The 21,113-nt window shown below is 38.0% G+C and overlaps 1 protein-coding gene and 2 pseudogenes across 4 annotated transcripts in view; 1 reads left to right on the top strand and 2 right to left on the bottom strand.

The window, feature by feature from the left end:
• Window positions 1-21,113, bottom strand: part of ADGRA3 (adhesion G protein-coupled receptor A3) — a 116,447-nt gene that overhangs the window by 8,520 nt on the left and 86,814 nt on the right. For both annotated transcript variants that reach the window (XM_081077942.1, XM_081077943.1), the window contains 4 exons: window positions 20,394-20,607; window positions 19,970-20,178; window positions 10,574-10,698; window positions 9,353-9,476 (listed from right to left, as the gene is read on the bottom strand). In XM_081077942.1, the coding sequence (XP_080934068.1) occupies window positions 9,353-9,476; window positions 10,574-10,698; window positions 19,970-20,178; window positions 20,394-20,607 (672 nt within the window). The remainder of the gene's footprint in view (window positions 1-9,352; window positions 9,477-10,573; window positions 10,699-19,969; window positions 20,179-20,393; window positions 20,608-21,113) is intronic.
• On the bottom strand, window positions 4,703-6,032 carry LOC308496010 (large ribosomal subunit protein uL4-like; annotated as a pseudogene). The gene has a single exon. The product of its transcript is annotated as a large ribosomal subunit protein uL4-like (transcript).
• LOC308496000 (ribosomal protein uL24-like) lies at window positions 16,079-16,553 on the top strand (annotated as a pseudogene). The gene has a single exon. The product of its transcript is annotated as a ribosomal protein uL24-like (transcript).

The raw sequence follows: 21,113 nt of genomic DNA, 5'->3' as shown, positions 1-21,113 counted from the left end.
TCTGCGCATTTATCCAAAGAAAATGAAACACTAATTTGAGAAGCTATATGCACCGCTGTGTTCACTGTAGCATTATTTACAATAGCCAAGATAAGGGAGCACACTAAGTGTCCATCGATAGATGAATGGATAAAGACGAGGTGGTCTGTGTGTATTTGAATATATTCTAATAATATTGGAATATATTTAATTGCACACACACACACACACACACACACACACACAGAGGACTATTTATTCAGCCACAAAAAAAAGAATGAAATCTGGCCATCTGCAACAACATGGATGGACCTGGAGGGTATTATGCTAAGTGAAATAATTCTGATAGAGGAAGACAAATGCCGTATGAGTTCACTTATTGTGGAATCTAAAAAACAAACAAACAAACAAAAAAACCAAAACCAAAACAGACTAAAATACAGGAGAATTTTCTTCTTTTAGATTAACAGAAAACTCAACCTTTAGATTTTGAAGTGTTTTCTATGACATTTCAGAATTTCCAGAGAAGACTTCACACGTGAAAGATACTGAAGCCTTCCAGTCAAACAAGTATTACCAATAGTGGAATTGTAGGAGTCTGATGTTATCTGGTGACAGTCATGTAAGCAAATCACCAAATATTCCTCAAAAACCAGAATAATGGAGGGAGTGAGCTCGACTAGAGAGGGTATTCCACCTTTTGGAATGAGGCGCTTCTATTGTATTTTCTCCAGCAGATAGTTGCACTATACTTGAAATACAACCTCACAGTCACAATTTATTTGAAATATTTCAGAAATGCAAGTGAAAACTGTGTATGTGGTTTGGAATTAAGTAATCTAGTTTAGAGAGCATGTAAAAGACTTGTTAAATGTAACAGATTATTACTTAAGAGAGTCCCCTTACCTCAGGCCATCAATTTCCAAAGCTGCAAAATGGATACAGATTAATTATTCTAAAGATCCATCCATCCATCCATCCATCCATTCATCCATCCATCCATTTCCCCTAACCATAAACTCTCACATACAGGAGACCAGATATTATTATAACAATTGTACCACGAACAAACCTAAGACAGGACAGAATGCATAGTGTTTAAAAAATGATCTTTAATACTCATATAACCATGTATGAATATGTATCAAAATGAATATAATAACAGCTACCACAGCTGAATGCCTCCTAGCATCACCATTCTGTTAGAGTTAATAACCTGGAGTTACAGACAAGGAGACTGAAGCTGAAAGAAGTTAAATCATCCACCAGAGGTCACATGGTCAACTGCAGAGCCACAAATCAATCCCAAGTTTGCTGGATTCCAAAGCCAGGGCCCCTTGTGGTGTTATTCCCTCCTCGTCTTCACTAAATAGTAAAGCAGAGTGATGGGGAGTGAGGGACACTGAGAGTCAGAGACTGGCATCTGAATAATGTCTCTGCCAACCAACAGCCCCAGTGATTTGGGGCAATTTATTTCAATTCTCTTAAATGCAATTTCTGTACTTATTAAATATAAGTGTAAGAAGTACCTCCTAAGATTAATATGAAAGTTAAGATAACACATTTGCAGTAGTTGGCAAGTAGAAAGTTCTTAATATCCCCGGATTAAATTTCTCCCAGTGCATCTCACATGCCATTACAGCAGTCCTTTAGATAAGAGCTACATAAGGGGACACCTGAGAAGGTCAGCTGGCATTACAGTGAGTTGATTAAATCATACAATGGTAGAGCAACAAGGTCACTCAACTGAAATCCAGCCAAATCCTTTTACTGCACAGCTAAGGAAACCAGGGACCAGAAAATTAACCACCAAGCAATTATTGGGGGGCACCTCATGAGCCAGAATCCAGATCCCTTCCAACTTTGAGTCAACAGCTCCTGCTACTCCATCCCTCAGCTTCTTAGTTTTCTCTTTCAGCTCCTTTTGCAAAAGAGAGTTAAAGCCTGTAGAAAGCACCCCAGCTACCCCCCGGCAGTGACTTGTGAACCAGAGTGGGAAGAATTTGGCTGGTGGCATCTTTTATAACCTCAACCCATCACCGTAGGGAGGAAACTATATTAGAATCCATTCACACTGTTCATAAAACATGTGAGCTCTAAAAGGGAGACAAAATTGACAAAACTACACCAATTATGTGCACATATAAAACCGCAGGTAAAATATGTATACTTTAGGGTTCAGTTTTAGAGACGGAAGAACCTTAATGATCATTTCACTTAACTAGCCCAACCTATTATTTTAGTGAAGAAACATGAAGTCCCTAGCAGGTTAAGTAACGAGTCATACAGGCTGTTCTCAAAGGCATGGAATTAGAGTCTACTGGCCGGTGTCATCTCCAATCCTAGGCTGGTCCCTTCTGAGGCCTACCATTCCCCTCTCGGCTGGGTACTAACTGAATTCAGTACTTACTACAATAGCAAAATGAAGCAAGTCATGTCTGAGGCGGAAATAAGAAGGAGATTACATCTTTCCTAGAAGAAGCGGAGAACATTGTAAAAACAGAAGAAAATGATTATGTGGAAACATACAAAGATGGGTTTTTCCCTTTTCATGTAAATTTTTACCAAATTTGTTCTAGCAGCCCTGAAAACTCACTGCAATTCCTCTCCTTTTCATCCTAGACATGGTCTAAGTACCATTCAGGACAATGAAAGGCCGGCATCTTTACAGTGGCCTCTTTCTATTCATGTCCGTTGTGAAGTACATTTAAGTGTCGGCTTCAAGATGTCAGTGAGTACTGACATGGCATCACGTGAAGCTGCCCATTCCACTGAAGTTCTGAAATCTCATCATGTAAATAATTTCCATGTCTCTTTTGTAATAAACTAATGATATCCAAAGTAAAAAAAAAAAAAAAAAAAAAAAAAAAAGATGTCAGTGAGTATTTTTTAGATAAAATTGAGGCTCTGACGGCCACGTGTTCTGAGTACACTAACAGGCCACGCTCGAAATGGTTCTGGGGTTGAATGATTTCTAGTATTTGCAAACAAAGGTCTTTTTGTTCATTCAACCAACACATTTTGCTAAACACCTCTCATCAGATCCATATAAATCCCGCCCTCCATCCAGAGCCAAAATAGGTAAACACCAATCACCAAGTTTTGTAGGCACCTCATGGTTTTAAAAAGCACCATAGGATAATGAGAGGTGAAGGACAGTATCTCTGCAACAGTAGCAGTAAACTGAGGCCTGGAAGGTCAGTAGGAGCCCACCATGTGAACAAGAGGGGAAGGGCTGAGAAGAGAGAGTACTATCTTCTGTGCATGCACTAAGCTGATCTGAGATGCATTCCCTGACTCCTTGTAGGCTGTTTTCAACTGTACAGTAATAGCCTAAAGCAGGGAAATATTCTGCACAGCAGAGAGGTAAATTTCATCAGTAATAACAGTAGTAGTAAAAGCTAACATCTATTGAGCACTTACTGTATGTCAGTTACTCTCCATTTAACCCTCTCAACAATTCCCATACACGCTCCCATTTTAAATTACATCTCAGATATATGACATTGGATTAATCATCAGCCTGAGGTTCATGACACAGGTTAATGATGAGCCAAGTATGGCCTGCCTTTATTTAGATATTTAATTAGTTATTGTTAACAATAAGTATCCAAGAATCACCAGCAAGACAAAAGGTTAACATCTTGACAAACAGCTGAATAGAACAATATCACCCACTTCCCCCAAGGTACCCATCACTTTATGTCCTATGTTTGCGATCCCTTGGATTTCCTTTTTTGACAGTTTTCTTGCACACTTCCTTAAAAGTGTGCTGTTTCATTTGAGTTCCTTTTATTTTTATAAAAGAAGAGAGTGAATGTCATTTATGGGACTAAGACGTATTCATGGTTACACGCTGTTATCATTCATTAGTTTTGGTTCTCATATGTTACAGTTTTTTCATTCCGTCCTCAGTGATAGGCATGTGGGTGGCTTCCAGGTTTCCATTACTGTGTACAGTGCTGCTCTGAATATTCATTTGCATGGGCATACTCGGATACACACCTGTTACACATGGACAAGCTTTGTCTGAGCCCAGGAGTGGGGCTGCTATGTCCCAGGGTCTGTGAACCCTTACCCGGAGAAGGTTAAGCCCCCCCCCCCCCGAGTCCACTTACAGTGCCCCCGGCAATGTAGTGTATGAAAGATCTTGGGGGCCCATATGGTCAATACTTGGCATCGTCAAACTTGATTTTTGCCGACATAAAAGGCATAAAATGATAACTAACTGCAGCCTCCATTTGCATCTCCATGACCACCAATGACGGTGAACATCTTTTCATGTGTATACCGGCCCTGTGTATTGACTCTTCTGTGAAATGTCTGCCTACTCTCCTTGTCACTTTTTCTACCGGGTGTTCGGTGGCCTTCTCATTGATTCTAGTTTTTAATATATTTTTTATTCGAATGCTGTCAGTGGTATATGACTTCTTCCAATTTGAAATTTGTCTTTTCACTTTTGTGAAGGAACCTTACACAACAGCTCTTATTTTTAAACTAGTCAAATTGATCTCTTTTCTAGTCAATGCTCTTGAGAATCATGTTTTAAGAAATCCCTCTGTATCCCAAGGACTGTTATATTTTCTAATATGAATTTTAACATTTTGGTTTGGGCACATAATTTTATGTTTTCTTTTTCTTTTCACTGCCTCTTTGATCCGGTTTTTATTGAAAATTAGCTGTCCAAAGTGATTTGACCTTTATGGAATAAAGAAATTTAAGTTTATGCCCCAAGCTTCTTTTCTTCTGTGATGAGTTTCTTTTCTGTGGGCTTCTTCTCAGCTACTGGTTTCTTAGTAGCTACAGCCTTTTTTCCACCAAAGGTTTCTTCTGCTTTGTAACGCCAACTGCCTTCTTCCCTTTCTTCCCTACCACTGGCCTCTTGCCAGGGAACCCCTCTTCATGTGATTTGTCTTCTAGTGCTGCTGCTGCTGCTGCTTTATCCACCAGGAGCTGGTGGTTCTTGGCCTGGCGAAGGATGGTATTCTGGCACATGATGTTTCCATGTGGGTTTAGCTTCAACGTGATTGTCAGGGTTTTCAGGGGATTCTTCTTCAGGACCCTGCAATGAATCTTCTTCCATGGTACTCGGAGGGCTCTTTGGATCTCTGGGCTTTTCAAGATTTCTGTGGAAATCAGTATTGAGCAATTTATGTATGGGAAGGTTGTAGTTCATCTTGAGGGAGGCAGCGTTATGCCAAGTGCCATACATGTCATCTAACTTGCAGAAAGCACTTTTGGTCCAAATGCAGAAACGGCCAGTGTACCTACCAGGAGCAAGTTTCAAAGTCTCCAGTTTGCTTACATTAAGCAGAGTAATTCCAGGGATATTTCTGAAGGCTTTGATGATGCCGCTGTCCTCATTATAGAAGATGCAAGGTCCCCTGTGCTGGATACGACGACCATTTCTCATTTTGTCCTTGCCAGCTCTCATTCGCTCAGAGGCATAGACCTTTTTGATATCATTCCAGGCCTTAAGCTTCTTAAGAACCAAAACCGCCTCCTGGGTCTTCCTGTAGCCTTCAAGTATATCTTCAACCACCAAGAAGTTCAGGAACCTCCTCAGTACGATGACCTTTAGACACGACCAGCACTGGTCAGGCCGAGGCAGCCAGGGCAGAGCAGATGGCATATCGCCTCTATGTGGTGTTCACTCTGCGGTGCCAATGGCACCAGGTTTTGGTTGGTGCAAACATGTGGCCTCCACGACACACACTGCCAAAAGCACCCTGGCCAGAACGATGAGTCACACCACGTCAAACTCTGAGAATAAGAGCCGTAGGACCCCAAGACTCAGTACTGGTTTGATGACCTGCTAATTCACTGACTGCTCAGAGCTGTCTGTTGTTTTCGTGCAAGTTGGTGTGAACAGAGTTCACAATATCTGGTCGAATGGGAGGCTGGAACACAGCAGGCAAAGTGACATTTTTGCTGGATGATTCCCCTCCTTTTCAGAGTACACGAATATCAGAGGACAAGCACACGCCCTGATGGGGAGAGGAGATGGCCACGCTCCTCTCAACCCAGTAGCTCCCACAGGAAAAGCTGGGCATGTACGTTTTTAACCCACCCAGAGCTGACTTTTTCTTTTTATAGATGGCACGAGGTATAGATCCATTTTCTTCTTTTTCCAAATGGACTTTCCCCAGCTTCCTTTACAGTACAATGGGCTCTCTTTACCCAACTGATAAGAATGCAACCTCTATACCGAAGTCCCATGTGGCTCTGCTTCTGACCTCTCTATTCCATTGTGTTGGTCAATTCCCTGGCCCCTACGCCAAATGTTCCAGTTTGAATTACAACAGCCTCAGAAGCCCTGATGACTGGAAGGATAACCTTCCCACTCTACTCTTCTTTTTCAGAGATGCCCTGGCTATCTTTGGTCCTTTATTTCTACATAAAACCATTTGTGGAGGGGAGACTGTGTCAGACCCATGAGCTAGACCAGGACCAGAATGGAAAACTGCTTCCTGTAACTCCCTTTGGAGACTGACCATAATCAATGCTTTCCTTCTGACACGAACCAGTCCCTCTCCCTGTGTCTTATGGGGGCTGGTTCCTGAAACAGGCTATTGTCCTGACATGGACAAGCATGTAAGGCATTTTCCCGTATCTGGGATTGGTCACAGACCAGTACCCCTGTCCCCCCTGCCCTGTTCTATATAATTCTTTAGTGCCTGCAAAGCAGTGCAGAGGATATCCAAATCATCTCGTAGCCAACCAAGACGTGCCTCGTATGCAAGGTTCCCTTAATAAACTCTGTGACTTGCCAGACTGGAGTGGCCTGCTTCTTTCTTCCGTCTTTCCCTGCCCTCCACTTATGGAAGTCAATTTTCAGTCCCAGGGATTTTCCCTGGGTCTGTGTGTATGAACACCATTTTATTGCATTTCATGAAAAGTTCTCTTTTTATGTATATATTAAGTTAGGAGAAACCGCCCCTTTCTGATGTTAACTCTTCCCATCCTTGGACATAGTATATCTTTTACGTCTTCTTTAATACATATTACATTTTTACCTGTAAAGCTTGGACATCTTTTATTATTTTTAGGCACTTGATATTCTTTGATATCATATAAATGGTATCTTCTCATTAATTATGTTGCCGCATAGTTGCATTTCTGCAGACCAGCAGCAAACTTATGTATGTTAAACTCACATTCACTCCTTGCTAAACTTTCCTATTATTTCAAATAATTTACCAATAAATTACTTTAGGCTTGTCTTTAAATAATCATATCATCCGACAACAACAAAATTATTATTCCCAAATTAAAGGTGAAAAAACTGAGACACAGAAAAGTTAAATATTGAAATGAGGATCTCAAAGAGATGCTCTGTGATCCCATGTACACTGCAGCATTATTCCCAATAGCCAAGAGGTGGAAACAACTGAAATGTCTACTTACAGGTGAATGGATAAAAAAAATGCTGTATAACATGGATGGACCTAGAGGGTATCGTGCTAAGTAAAATAAGTCAGATTGAGAAAGATTGAGAAATACCATATGATCTCACTTATAGTTGGAATCTAAAGAACAAAATAAACGAGCAAATAAAACAGAAATAGACTCACAGATACAGAGGAAAAACTGATGGTTGCTAGATGGGAGGGGCATTGGAAGATGGGTGAGAAAGGTGAAGGGATTAGAAAGTACAAATTAGTAGTCACAAAACAGTCACAAAATTGTGAAGTACAGTATGGTGAATATAATCAATAATGTAAAGATTATGTAGGGTGTCAGATGGACACTGGGCTTATCAGGGGGCTCACTTCATACATTATATGAATATATAACCACTGTGCTGTACACCTGAAACTAATATAAAATAATATTGAATGTCATATATATATATGTATATATATATATATATATTATATATACATATATAATATATATAGTCACGGGATGTAAAGTACAGCAGAGAATAGAGTCATTGACATTGTAATAGTTGTATACGACGTCAGAGGGGTAGTAAACTTGGTGGGATTATCACTTTGTGAGAGGTGTAAATGTCTAATCATTACATTATTTTGTACACCTGAAAGTAAGAAAAAACATGGAAAAATGTTGTATACAGTGGTACCTTGGTTTTTGAACGTAATCTGTTCTGGAAGACCGTTCGAGTTCTGAAATATTCAAAAACAGCCGACAGCTCGGCCTCAGGATCTTGCACTCAGCGGAAGCCGCGTGACATGTTCGACTTCCCAGGCGTGTTTGAAAACCAAGCATTTACTTCCGGGTTTACGGCATTCGTAAATCGAAATGTTCGTCAACGGAGACGTTCGAAAACCGAGGTAGTACTGTATACATACAGTGGAATATTTATTCAGCCATTAAAAAAGGTAAGAATCCTGTCAAGGCAACAACATGGATGAATCTTGAAGACATTAGGCTAAGTGAAATGAGCCAGTCACAGTAGGAAAAATACTCCGTAATTCCACTTATATGAGGGATCTAACTATGCAGTCAAGGTCATAGAGACAGAAAGCAGAATGATGGGTGTGAGGAGCTGGGCAGGGCGGGAATGGGGAGTTGCTACTGAATGGTGTAGAGTTTCAGTCGTGCAAGATGAACAAGTTCTAGACATCTGCTGTACTTATTGTTAACATAATAATAATTTAAGAGGGCAAATCTCGTTATATGTTTTCTGCAATTAAAAAGAAAGGTTCATTAATTGCCCATAAAAACACAGCTAGTAAAGGAAACTGAGATCCACATCGAGGCAGTCTGAACGCCCAATTACTACACTGCTTACTGCCATGCATATGGACAACCATATGCAAATACAGAAATAAAATTTTACATATTTTCCATTACATACATTGAATAGTTTCAATTTTTTTGTACTTATTCTACAAGAATACTATTCACTACGGCTACATGTGCGATAATTTAATTAAAATAAAAGTTGAATATTATTTAATTCTTCGCATTTTCCACGCCTAAGAAGCCTCTCCTTTTTCTATCTTGCAGTTAAATATTTTTCAAATTTCTATTGTTTTCATTGACAAATGAAACAATTTTTAAAATCTTACTATTAGAAAATACCACTTCTCCTTCAGCCAAGTCAGGATTTTATAAAATGTTTCAAATGAAAGGTTCAGCATTATAACAGATATAATAACAACTAGCACTGAATTTCCAAAGATAAAGAGACAAGTTCCGTAAGTCATACATTCAGTTGTGAACGACAATTTAAAACCTAAGCATACTGATAAATGGTGTAAGTGACAGAAATTGAATTTAACTTTAACTAGTTAAAGAAAAAAACTTTGAGGAAACAGTTTTCCTTTTCTAGTTAATGAAACATATGAAATTACTTGCCAATATCAACATTTATTTTCCACTTCAGTTTTTCACTCGGACTTACCGCTTGGCAGACACTGGCATTTCTGGTTTGGGTTATTCCTCCCACAAACACTACACAGGTCAGGAAAATATGAAAGCACAAGTTCACAAGCATGTGCCAGCCCTTGAGACTGATTCTAATCAAACTGTTAAAAGAAAAAGGAAAATAATAATATTCAGGAGAGTACATTTGAAGCAGGACATGAAAATATTTGTCTTCAAGCTAACAATTCCAATACCATAAAATGCCACATTTAAATATTTAAACATTTTGTTTAAAGAAAAAAACACATACTTTCAGCGAGACCAACAGACACACACTTTTTGAGAAATCATTTAACTCAGTCAAGTTTCTTAACATTTAACTTTACATACTAAAAAGGACAAGTCATTTATGGAACTACTGTACACACTAAAGGCTAAACAAATTCTCCACAATAAGAAACGTGGGCTTTTGTTAGTTATGATGGCTTTGACAGATGAATAACTTGTTTGCTTCCTAGAGACTTCTGCAAGGTGCCAATCTCTATTTCCCTGACCTATTATTGCCCAGTGCACTTCTTCTTGGCCTTTTCTAATGAAATGTTGGTCTTTCTTTAAAAAAAAAAAAAAAAAATCAAAATCTCCTTTTGTTTCTTAACTAAAATGTCAAGAAATGTCATATATGTCTAGCTCAAATAGGAAAATACATTCTAGCAAAACCTCTTATAAAGTGAATTTCTGCTGAACAAATCCCTTCAATTCACTATTCCTACCATAAAATAAATGTTTCTATAGCTTTGCCTCCAATTAACAGAAACCATATTCCATGTTTAAATAACACACACTTTCTTAAAAACGCAACCTACAGAAGAAAGGATATCACAGTGGGGGAAAGTCATAAACCGGAAATAATCTCACAGACTGTTCTGGAAGACACCTCCACAGGTAACAAGCCTCCACCTTACCTCACCCTGTAGCTCCCATGCCCCACCTCCCAGCCTCCAACACATACTTCCCATACTCTTTCCCAGGAACAAACCCAGGACACTGACTGGATGCTACAAAAGATGGGTTTACTCTCTTGTCTACTAATTATTTATGTCTCAAGTGACATGAAATGAACAAAGCTTGTATGTATTCTAAAGTATTTGGTCCTACTTTGGAAAAAGGGCATGGTATCAAAACTCAGTTTTATCTTAATTAAAAGTGAAATAAACTCCTCTAAAGAAAAGTCCTATACTTGTCAAGCTGTATTTCTTACCTGTGATGGTACATGTAACTGACGATGACGGCTAAGAGGCATAAGAGAAGAATGACAGCAGTAGTGTAAACCACAGGGTGCAGGAGGCTGGCTGCCTGGGTATAGAGTTCAGATCCCGTCAGATCCTGAGGGGAAAAGAAAGCATCATCCTGGCAGCACTTCTCTGGACATAGAATGGCTGAGATTTTCTCCAGTGACTAAAACACCAATAAACAAAAACCTGGCCCTTATGTCTCTTCATTTTATTCAAGGACTAATGCTGTGAGCTATTCTCCTTATACGTTACTTTGCATTCCTAACTTCCACTGTGCTACCTATATGTGGTATGTAAACTTAGGGGTGTGTGTGTGTGTGTGTGTGTGTGTGTGTGTGTGTGTGTCTGTGTACAAACAACACTTTTGTTCTACACTACACCACTCTCTTCCTACATCTGCTTTATAAATTTGAATACTGACTTTGCAATGAGGGTAAAGAAGAGCGAACAGAGTCCACAGATGCCATCCTTTTTAATGCCCTTTCATCCCACTTATCATTCTGCATATTCACGAGCTGATAAGGCACAAGACAGCAGTATCTCTACGTCAACAAAGTCTAGATATAGATAGACCTTCCTAAGGACCTGCTGTTCAGTCGAGTTCAACAAATACAAATGGGCCAACCATGGTGCAAGGCACTGGGGACACAGTGGTAAGATGTGGTTCCTGTCCTTGAAGAGCTGAAAGTCACAGGGGAGAGATATGCACAATCAGATGACAACAATGGCTGACAAAGGTAAGGGCAGCACGATATGGGAGCAAAGAACTCAAACATCATTAACAGTACAGGGCCAACAGCAAGTCACTTACATAGCATTTACCATAATCCAGGCACTGTACCAGCACTTTACACAGAGTAACCCATGAGCTAGGCAGATTATTAGCCTCATTTTATAGCTTCAAAAACGAAGGCACAGAGGTTAAATGCCTGAGGATTAAATCCAAAGGAACGTGGCTGCCAACTGTGTTCCCAAACACAGTGCAGACAGCACCTCCCTTAAAGGAAAACAGTGAACATTGGAAGATTTTCTGCCTTATAAAGGACCAAAGCAGGCTGGAAAGACACCTCCTGCCTGGCCACGGCCACAGCCACTGTGCCAGAAAACTGGGGTGGCAGGAGTCAAAGCTGTAGACTCACCAGATCCCATCACTAAACTGTCTTTCTAAACTCACTCTGCAAGCCTGAGAGGGATACCTGAAAGGAGAAAGGCGGGATGAAAAAAGAAGAGAATGGATGAGAAACAGGAAGGCTGACAAGGGCCTCAAAAGTGCAAGGAAAGAAGGGGCAAATTTTCCCATAAAAAAACCCGAAGTTGATAATTGTATGATTATAGATTTACAATGATCGCATCAGAACACCTTAATAAACTCCACATTGTAACAAACGAGGACAAAAATCACAGTGAATGGGAAACTGGAGAGACAACATGGAAAAGTGAATTCCAGCCTCAGCGCTCTGTGATGGGTCTCAAACCTGGAATCCATCTATTTATTTGACAAATGTTAACTGGGTGCCCACCGTGACCAAGAGCGCTGCCAAACACCGGATATTCAGGGCAACACACGATGTAGCCCCAGGCCTCACGGGCGGACAGTCTGTAAACTAAGGACCCGGAAGGGAAAATACAAGAGTGAGAGCCTATCACCAGGTGTTCTGAACAATCAGCCCCTGTGAGATGCCCACAAAATTAACCCATGGCCCATGGCCTCCACGTATTCACGTTTTGCTAACAGTCCGGAATGTCAGGAAGGAAATTCAAAACACATTAGGGCAATGAGAACCAATTCGATACTAGTAAGAGGAGACAGATACCCCCTCAATTTCTATGAGGAGCGATGATTCCGGGGCAGAATGAATAACTGAGAATAAACTTTCAATATCAAAGATGTGGCCCGTGGGCTTCTTCCATGCACTGTATATTTTACATTCCTCCAGGAAAATTTCTGTAACACGTCTCCACGTGCTTGCTGGCTATATGACTTGGGGGCAGTTACAACTGGAGACACAACCAATAGTCTGGCAGGCCTGGGGTAAGGACCAGAGGAGGGTGTGTAAACGTGCCTTCCACAATTCTTGGCAGACAGCACTCAAACACGGGCAGATGGATATTACCTAATAAAACACCAGACAAAGTGCCAATTCAGTTCTCAAAATATAGTGCATAGAATATTTACACTTAAAAGAAATCAGTATTTTTCAAAAGCCTAGTGAATATGACACAGTATAAAAAAGAAAGTGGATTTTGAAACGGGGTGATAACTCACAATTCCAAGTTATGACTGAAGAAAGGTGCAAGTTCTACTGTCATTTCCTGGTTGTCACAACAAACTGACCGCCCAGATGAAGGAGAACCCCTGATGACAAGCTGACCTAAGGTATAAAAGGGCCAGATGGTAAATATTTCAGGCTTTGTGGGCCAAGAGGCAAACCGAAGCCATGATGCAGGTACTTACTAACCACTAACCATTAAAAAACTTTAAAACCACTTCTGGCTTTCCAGCATTTAAAACAAACAAACAGCAGCTGACTGGATTCGGCCTGTGTGTCAAATGTTCTCAGGGTTCACAGACCTCTGGTATAAAGGGAACAAATAAGATACAAAAAACCTCCTATCTTGATGGCACAAAATTCTTGAAAATATAAGACAACTGAAAAGATTAGGATAGGAAAGATAGTAAAGATCTCAAACGACAGGTAAAGCAAAAATCTGAATCAAAACTGTTTTTAATTATACGAGTAAACAAGTTTAAGCTTTGTGATACTGGAACCAACACATTACTAAACAGTGTCCAAAAATGGCCACTAGGAGACACCCTTGAGAGGAACAAGTGAAACTGGCATTCCCATTTGCAACACGGTGAGTGATAAGATACTAAACGAAGTCTCTGACAACAGCCCAAAGGTAAACTAAATGATCTTAATCACTCTTCTGTATGGTACAAAGTTTAAGAAAATAACTGAGCCAGGAAATGAAAAGTAAAGTTTTCCACAGAAGTACACCAATGTAGAGAGTAACAGAACACCGGAAAGTGTTTTAAAAGTCACAAATTTGATTACTATTAAGGACCCAAATATATGGAAGAAGAGTTCTTGAAAATCTGTTTCCTTCACAGACAAAGATTCACGTATTTACAAGTTACTTATAGCCCAAGAATTAATAAAAATAAAATCGCTGGCAGTTTTAAATAATTCATTAGCGTCATATCAGCAAACAAGGATAATTATGAACCAGTAATTATCTAAATTCACCAGGATCTAAATAATGGAAGATATATATTATTTACACACACACACACACACACACACACACACACACACACACACATACCAGGGTACCCTCTATCAGTATAAAGAATTATAAAAATAGTTTACCAAATAAAATTTAAAAATAGATATGAAATCAGACATATAAAAAAAAACTAAAATAAAACTGACTGACTTTCATGTTGCTTTTTATTTTCCCTCTAAGAAACAGAGTAATTTAAAGATTTTGCTCCCCCTACATCACACCATACACAAAAGTCAATTCCAGTGGAATCATGGAACTAAATGTGAAAGGGAAAACACATTATAGCTGCTTAAAGAAAACAACTAGGAGAATGTCTTCATGATCTTGAGGTAAGCAAAGATTTGTTAAATAGGACATAAAAAAACACTATATATAACAACAAAAAATGCAGGAAAAAAACCATCAAGAAACTCTGTTCATAAAAAGACGACATTACGAGAAAAATGATACAGACATTTCTATTGGCTGAATGTTTGTGGCTCCTTACCTCCCCACCCCCACCCCCAGTTCATATCTGTTGAAATCTAATCCCCAGCGTAATGGTATTAGGAAGTAGGCCCCCTTCCATCACATGAGGGAGGACAGCAAGTGGGCCCTTCACCAGACACAGAACCTTGATCTTGGACTTGCAGTCCCCAGAGCTTTGAGAAATACACATACACCTTTACTGTTTAGAAGCCACCCAGTCTATGGTGTTCTGTTACGGCAGCCTGAACGGACTGAGAGACCTGGACTGGCAGGAGATATCTGCAACACATGAATCCGACAAAAAGCTCCTACTCACGATTCATGGCAAGCATCCCTGTAAGTCAGTGAGGAAACAATAGACAAGCAAATTAAAAATACGTACGACTGATATGTGAATCTTAAAACAACCAAGCAACCAACCTCACAGAAAGAGACCGGAGGCAGGGGTGGGGAGGGTGAGTTGGATAAACATAGTCAAAAAGTAGAAACTTCCAGTTATAAGATATACTGGGGATGTCATGTACAACATGATGACTATAATTAATACTGCTGCATGGTATATTTGAAAGTTCCTAAGAGAGTAAATCCTAACAGCTCTTATCACAAGGAAAAAAACCTGTTTCTTTTCCTTTTTTTTTTTTTTAATCCCTATCAGATGGTGGGTGGTAATTAAACTTATTGTGGTAATCTTTTCACAATGTATATTAAGTCAAGTCATTATGAGGTACACCTTAAACTTACACAGCGACGTATGTTCAATCATATCTCAAAAAAGAAAGAAAGAAAAAAATATTAAACGTCAAAGATACTGGGAAAAAAAGGCAAAACTTGAGCAAGAATGTCACAAAAGGGGATACCCAAACCGACAATAAGAAAATGAAGAGGTACTCGACATCATTAGTCACCGGAGGAAGGCAAATTAAAACCACAATGAGATATCATAATGCCACCATGAAAGACTAAAATGAAAGACTTACACTAGCAAGAATTGGCAAGGATGTGAGGCAACTAAAACTCTCATTATGGCTGAGACTATAAACCAATACAACCACTCTAGTCAATTTTGCAGCATTATCCACTAAAGCTAAATATATGGATAGTCTACAACCCAGCAATTTCGTTCCTGAGTGCATATGTCCACTAGAAAACGTGTACATGAGTAATCATAGCAGTGTTTTCCTGATAGTCAAGAAAACTAGCAACAACCCAAATGCCCATCAACAGTAGAATGCACAAGTTCTGACATTTTTATACATTGGTCTACTATGTAGCAATGGAAAAGAATAAGGGGCTGCTCGGGTGCAAAAACAAAGATATATTTCACAGATGTAAGTAAAGGGAAAGAAACCAGGCACAGAATATATACTTTTATGATCAATTATGATCACGTGAACTTTAAGAATAGGCAAAACTTATGTCAAACAATGATGGGAACTGACTAGAAAGAAACATGGGAGCTACCAAGTGCTCAAATAAGAATCTTGTTCTTCATGGTAGCTGAATGTATATATTCAGTATAAAAATATCAGCAAGCCACATACTTAAGATCTGTGCACTTTGCTCAATATCTCAACTTAATAAAAAAAGGAAAAAGTGTCGGTCCCTCTTTGATTACCAATTCCACTTCAGAGAATTTATCCTGCAGATTTTCTATTAAATGTGCAAAATAACTCTTCCCTTCTGGGGCCATCGCTGAGGCGCCAGCAGCCATAATGAAGTTCAACCCCTTTGTGACTTCTGACTGGAACAAGAACCATAAAAGGCATTTCCATGCACCTTCCCACATCTGCAGGAAGATTATGCCTTCTCCTCTCTCCAAAGGACTGAGGCAGAAGTACAATGTTCGATTCATGCCCATCCGAAAGGATGATGAAGTTCATTCAGGTTGTATGAGAACACTACAAAGGGAAGCAAATTGGCAAAGTAGTCCAGGGTTACAGGAAGAAATATGTCATCTACATTGAATGAGGGCAGTGGGAGAAGGCTAATGGCACAACTGTTCACATGGGCATTCACCCCAGCAAGGGGGTTCTCATTATCACTAGACTAAAGCTGGACAAAGACCACAAAAAGATCCTTGAACGTAAAGCCAAATCTCGCCAAGTAGGAAAGGAAACGGGAAAATATAAGAAACAATTGATAAGATCCAGGAATCAAGTAATCTTTAATACAGCTTTCAACTGTTAAAATGGAAAAAAAAATGTGCAAAATAATATCGTACAAGCAAATTATTGCAAACAAAATAGAGAAATGTCTAATTATGGTAGGAACATAAGATAATATTCAAAAGTGAAAAAGAATGAAGAAGCTCTTTTATATGGACATGGAAAAATTTCAGAAAGGAGATGTAGTAAAGCGAATAAGAACACTAATTTCTAGATTCTTAATTCAAATCTCAGTGACAACAATAACTGTGTAAACTTGAGCATGATGCTTAAGCTCTCTATGCCTCGGTTTCTCCATCTGTAAACTGGGGGTAATGATAACAGTACTCCATGAGGTTAGGATGACCAAGTTAAGTTAATGCATGCGAAGAGTTCAGAAGAGTGCCTAAATACTTAAGTGCTTAACGCAAATTAGTCACCGCCATCACTACCACTGCATCATCACATTACCATAAGATGGCATCATCATCATCATCATCATCATATCTATTGTTCCATGGAAATCATCACCATACTAAAATACAGTTTCATGGGAAAAAGCATGGTTTAGAACAGTGTTTGTAGCAACCATTGTGTAAAAATGGAAGAAAATGGATTCACTGTTTCAATACACATGACATTCACCAACAATTATGCACGAAACTAATATTAGTGGTTACCTATTTTGCAGAGAATGACTAACAGGAGAGGAGTGGGAGTCAAGTTTTCACTATACATTAATGTGTAGAAATAATTAAAACATTTGATCCATGTGAATGTAGTACCTATTTACAAATTATATAACCAGAACCATGAGGAATAACATTCATGTTCAATTATAGAGTAAATGAAACTGAAGTTTGCTTTCCTTCAGCAAGTTTTATACAAACAATTTTTAAAGGCAACGCCAGAGACATGTAAAATGAAATGAGTCCTGTCATTTCATATATTTCTAGGGGAATATGATAACAAAGGGGAATCGAGGTACAGAGATGATTTTACCTTCACTACTACGGTATTACCGATTAAATTACTAAGTACCACATAAATGGCTTGACCCTAATCATTATCTATTTGCTACTTAAGTTTTATTTGTTTGTTTCTTACTGGCCCCAGCTTTTAGGAACCTTCCTGTCCCTACTGGCTATCTCTGATCATACAAATCAAACAAAACCAAAATCTGCAAAACGTTTTTCAATGGCTCCCTCTGAGACCTTAGGATACATACAATTGGTTATAGCAGGACGTCTAATGAACCAAACTATGGTATCTGTTTGAGATTTACAAATATATTCTTTTTGTTTCATTTTTTTTAAAATACAAAATGCTTTAAAACAAAATCAGGAAGTTTTATGGGGTAACTGTCAAAATAGAAATTTAGGCTTGCTATATATAAAACCATATGTTAAGACAGTTTTCAAGACAAATACGATTTTATCTATTATTCAGTATAGTGTCAGATAAGGGAAAAAAATCTTGACTTCCAATTTTTGAAACTCATTTCTTCCATTTTAGACACAACTTTATTTAAGAGTAGGTATGATTTCATTTAACTTTGCTTTTATGTTTAATTAGCATCTCTAAAAAAATCCCATATACCAATTTTATTATAATTTTGTCAACAATTTCAGGTACTTTTCACTTTGTTGCCTCTAGGTGGCACAGTTATATTTAAGAAAAGCAAAAGGATATTTTTTGAAAATAGAAAAAAATATCTTAGTATAATATTTTAGCTTTATAGAATTGTGTATTGCAGTTTTTAAAAGATTAAAAGTAAGAAAGATAAAAGAAAAGCTTATTTCTTCTAGAAAGGGATTATACTAATTTAAATACTTTAGAAGAACAGCTAGAAAATTCAAAAATAGATGTTTTAACTGGCATTAGATTAAATAAAAACAAAAGTTTCACATAGTGCAGTATCATGCCATTAACAGTGAAGTCTTTTGTTTTGTCCAAGTTTTTCTACTGAACTACTATATAAATTTCAGATAATTCTGTATCTCTTTTATTCTCAATCAGTACTTCATAGTTTCAGTTTACTTTAAAATCAAAATCTGAATGAGAAGACAGTTTCATATTGAAAGAGAAAATGCTTCATACTTTAATTCATGCTTCATGCTTTACTTTGAAAGGTTACTACAAATTGGTAAGATGTGAACTTATAGAAATCAGACTCAAACTTACAGAAATCAAACATCTATTTGTGAGGAGAACCCTAAACTATCAACACTAACTTTAAACCCAAAAGGATAAATGACAGAAACCCAGCTGAGTCTGAATAGTATAGACTCCACCCACTGAGAGCTGGCACAACAACCATGTTAATAGATATCACTGAAAAGATAATCCTTACACCCTGCTGAATAAATAATCTATTTACTCTTCCTGTTTGACAGGTAAGCCAGGAAGGGTACACTAAGTTAGGGAGCAAAAAGAAAACCAAAACAAGAGATGAGGAAAATCTATTCTAACTCAAGCTTGCTTCAAGATCATTTCTAGTGGTAAATGCTCTTTTGCTTTTTTAAGAAAAGAATAAATCACAAAAAGTAAAATATATCTTTTTTCAAGACTAGTTAATGCTTTCATAAAATATTGTCTAGATAACAGATTCACAGCTGGGGGCAGAAATAAAAACGTAGGCGTCCTCACTCCCAGGCTAGCCTCAAGCCATTTCTGGGAAATGTCTTTCAGATTCATTAGTAATTCCTTCCACACATACTCTACATGCATGTGTACATACTCCAGAATGTTAGTATCTTACAAGAACCGTAATATAAAATAAAAACTAGCATGGTTAATTTCATAATTATCAGCTCAGGAATCAGATTCAATAAATAACTCATTAATAAAATGACCTGTTTCTACACATTAATAACATTATTTTACCAAAGATTAATAGGTATGAATAATGGTAAATAACAGAAAAAACAACATTAGCTTGATTAGCACTAAAGCTGAAAAGACGTTATTTGTGTCAATACCGTTGCTTGCAAAGACTAAACTGAAATTATCACCATTACTCTAAATTCAAAAGGAGACTAAAAAATTAGTACGTGCAGTTGGAAAAGGCACTAGATGCTAAAAAAATAAAATAAAAAAAAATATTTTACTATTCACGGTTTATCTTTGGGTAAATGAGACACTCTTACTGGGTTCAGAGTTGGACTGTACAGACCCAAGATGTCTCCAAATTTTAAGAACGTCCAAGACTAATTGAACTGATTTACTTACAAAGATTACTGAATATTTTTAGACCAAATTCAGTCCCATACATTTCACTTGGTAGAAATCCAATTTCCCTTTAAAAACAGAATTATACCAACCATCACCTCTTATTTAATTAAAGGGAGAAATTTATGTTAGGATTTAAAAAAAAAAAATCTTTACTGGAGCTTAATGATGCATGGGGCAAAAATTAGAATACTCAGTGTTTATGCATAAAGTTAACAACTGCCATACCATTAAAACCGCATAGTTACTAAGGGAGTAGCACTGAATGGTAGTGATGTTTTCATCCGAGTAGAGGATATGGCACCCATCTGACTTCCAGCCTCCTTGTCCGTTCAGCAAATCGAAATCCCACTGCGCGGCCACCGCATCTGCTCCGTGTGCTATTCGACGCAGTGTCACGTTGACAGGGATGTGGTGGGTGTCTACATTCACACCATCTGAAGAATATGGCAAGTAAAAGTACTTCTGAAACAAACTTTATGTACAATTAAATGTCCACTTATACCCTCATGGGTACTCTGCACTATCATTTTTTTTTTTTATTTTTCACCAGTGACTCATTAAAATGAGAAGGAACAAAAACAAGCATTTTTAGGAACAGTGAATTATAAAGCTGCCCTGCCCAGAGACTACAGATATACTACATACAAACCTATTTTGGTTAGAATCACGGGGGTAACCACTGTACGCCGTTTTCCATCGTCAGCCAAATGTGATGAATTCCCGGTGGCTGGAAAAAGCTTCCCATTACGGAATGCAATGAGTTGAAGCTTATAGAGAGAGTCATCCGTTGGTCTGACTTCTCTTTTTTGCTTTGGTGAGAAAAGGGATGGTGGAAGCTGAATAGAAGCTTCCACAATAGTATTCTGAAAAAAAAAAAAATTATATATATATATATATATATATATATATATATATATATATATATATATATATAAGCTTGCCATATTAGTACGTAGAAACCAGAAAGAATATTTTAGAGATTTACATGTTTTCTAACTATATGCTGAATAGTTTTTCAAACATATATATATGAAATAAAATAGTTAAAACAACTTATCAGTTAAGTGAAATGTCTGAGCACCACATAACAACAGCACAGAACCAAAGAAGTATAAAATGAGGAGAAATGCAAACTCTATTTCAGAAATAAACAAGAAATTGTTTCAAACCAAAGTGAATTTTCCCATGACAATACAGATTGCTGAAATAGGTAGCATTACATGGATCAAGAATCTGTGATCACTCTTCCTACCAATCTTACAATGACAAACCGGTAAAGAGCACAAATATAACACATCACAAACGTGAGTCTAATTAACTTGGACGTATGGAACTTTAAAGTGATTTGTGATGGATTGAAACTGTCAAA

Source organism: Rhinolophus hipposideros, assembly GCF_964194185.1.
Source record: "Rhinolophus hipposideros genome assembly, chromosome: 1".
Taxonomy (NCBI): Eukaryota; Metazoa; Chordata; class Mammalia; order Chiroptera; family Rhinolophidae; genus Rhinolophus; species Rhinolophus hipposideros.
This window is presented reverse-complemented; position numbering and strand designations above follow the sequence as displayed.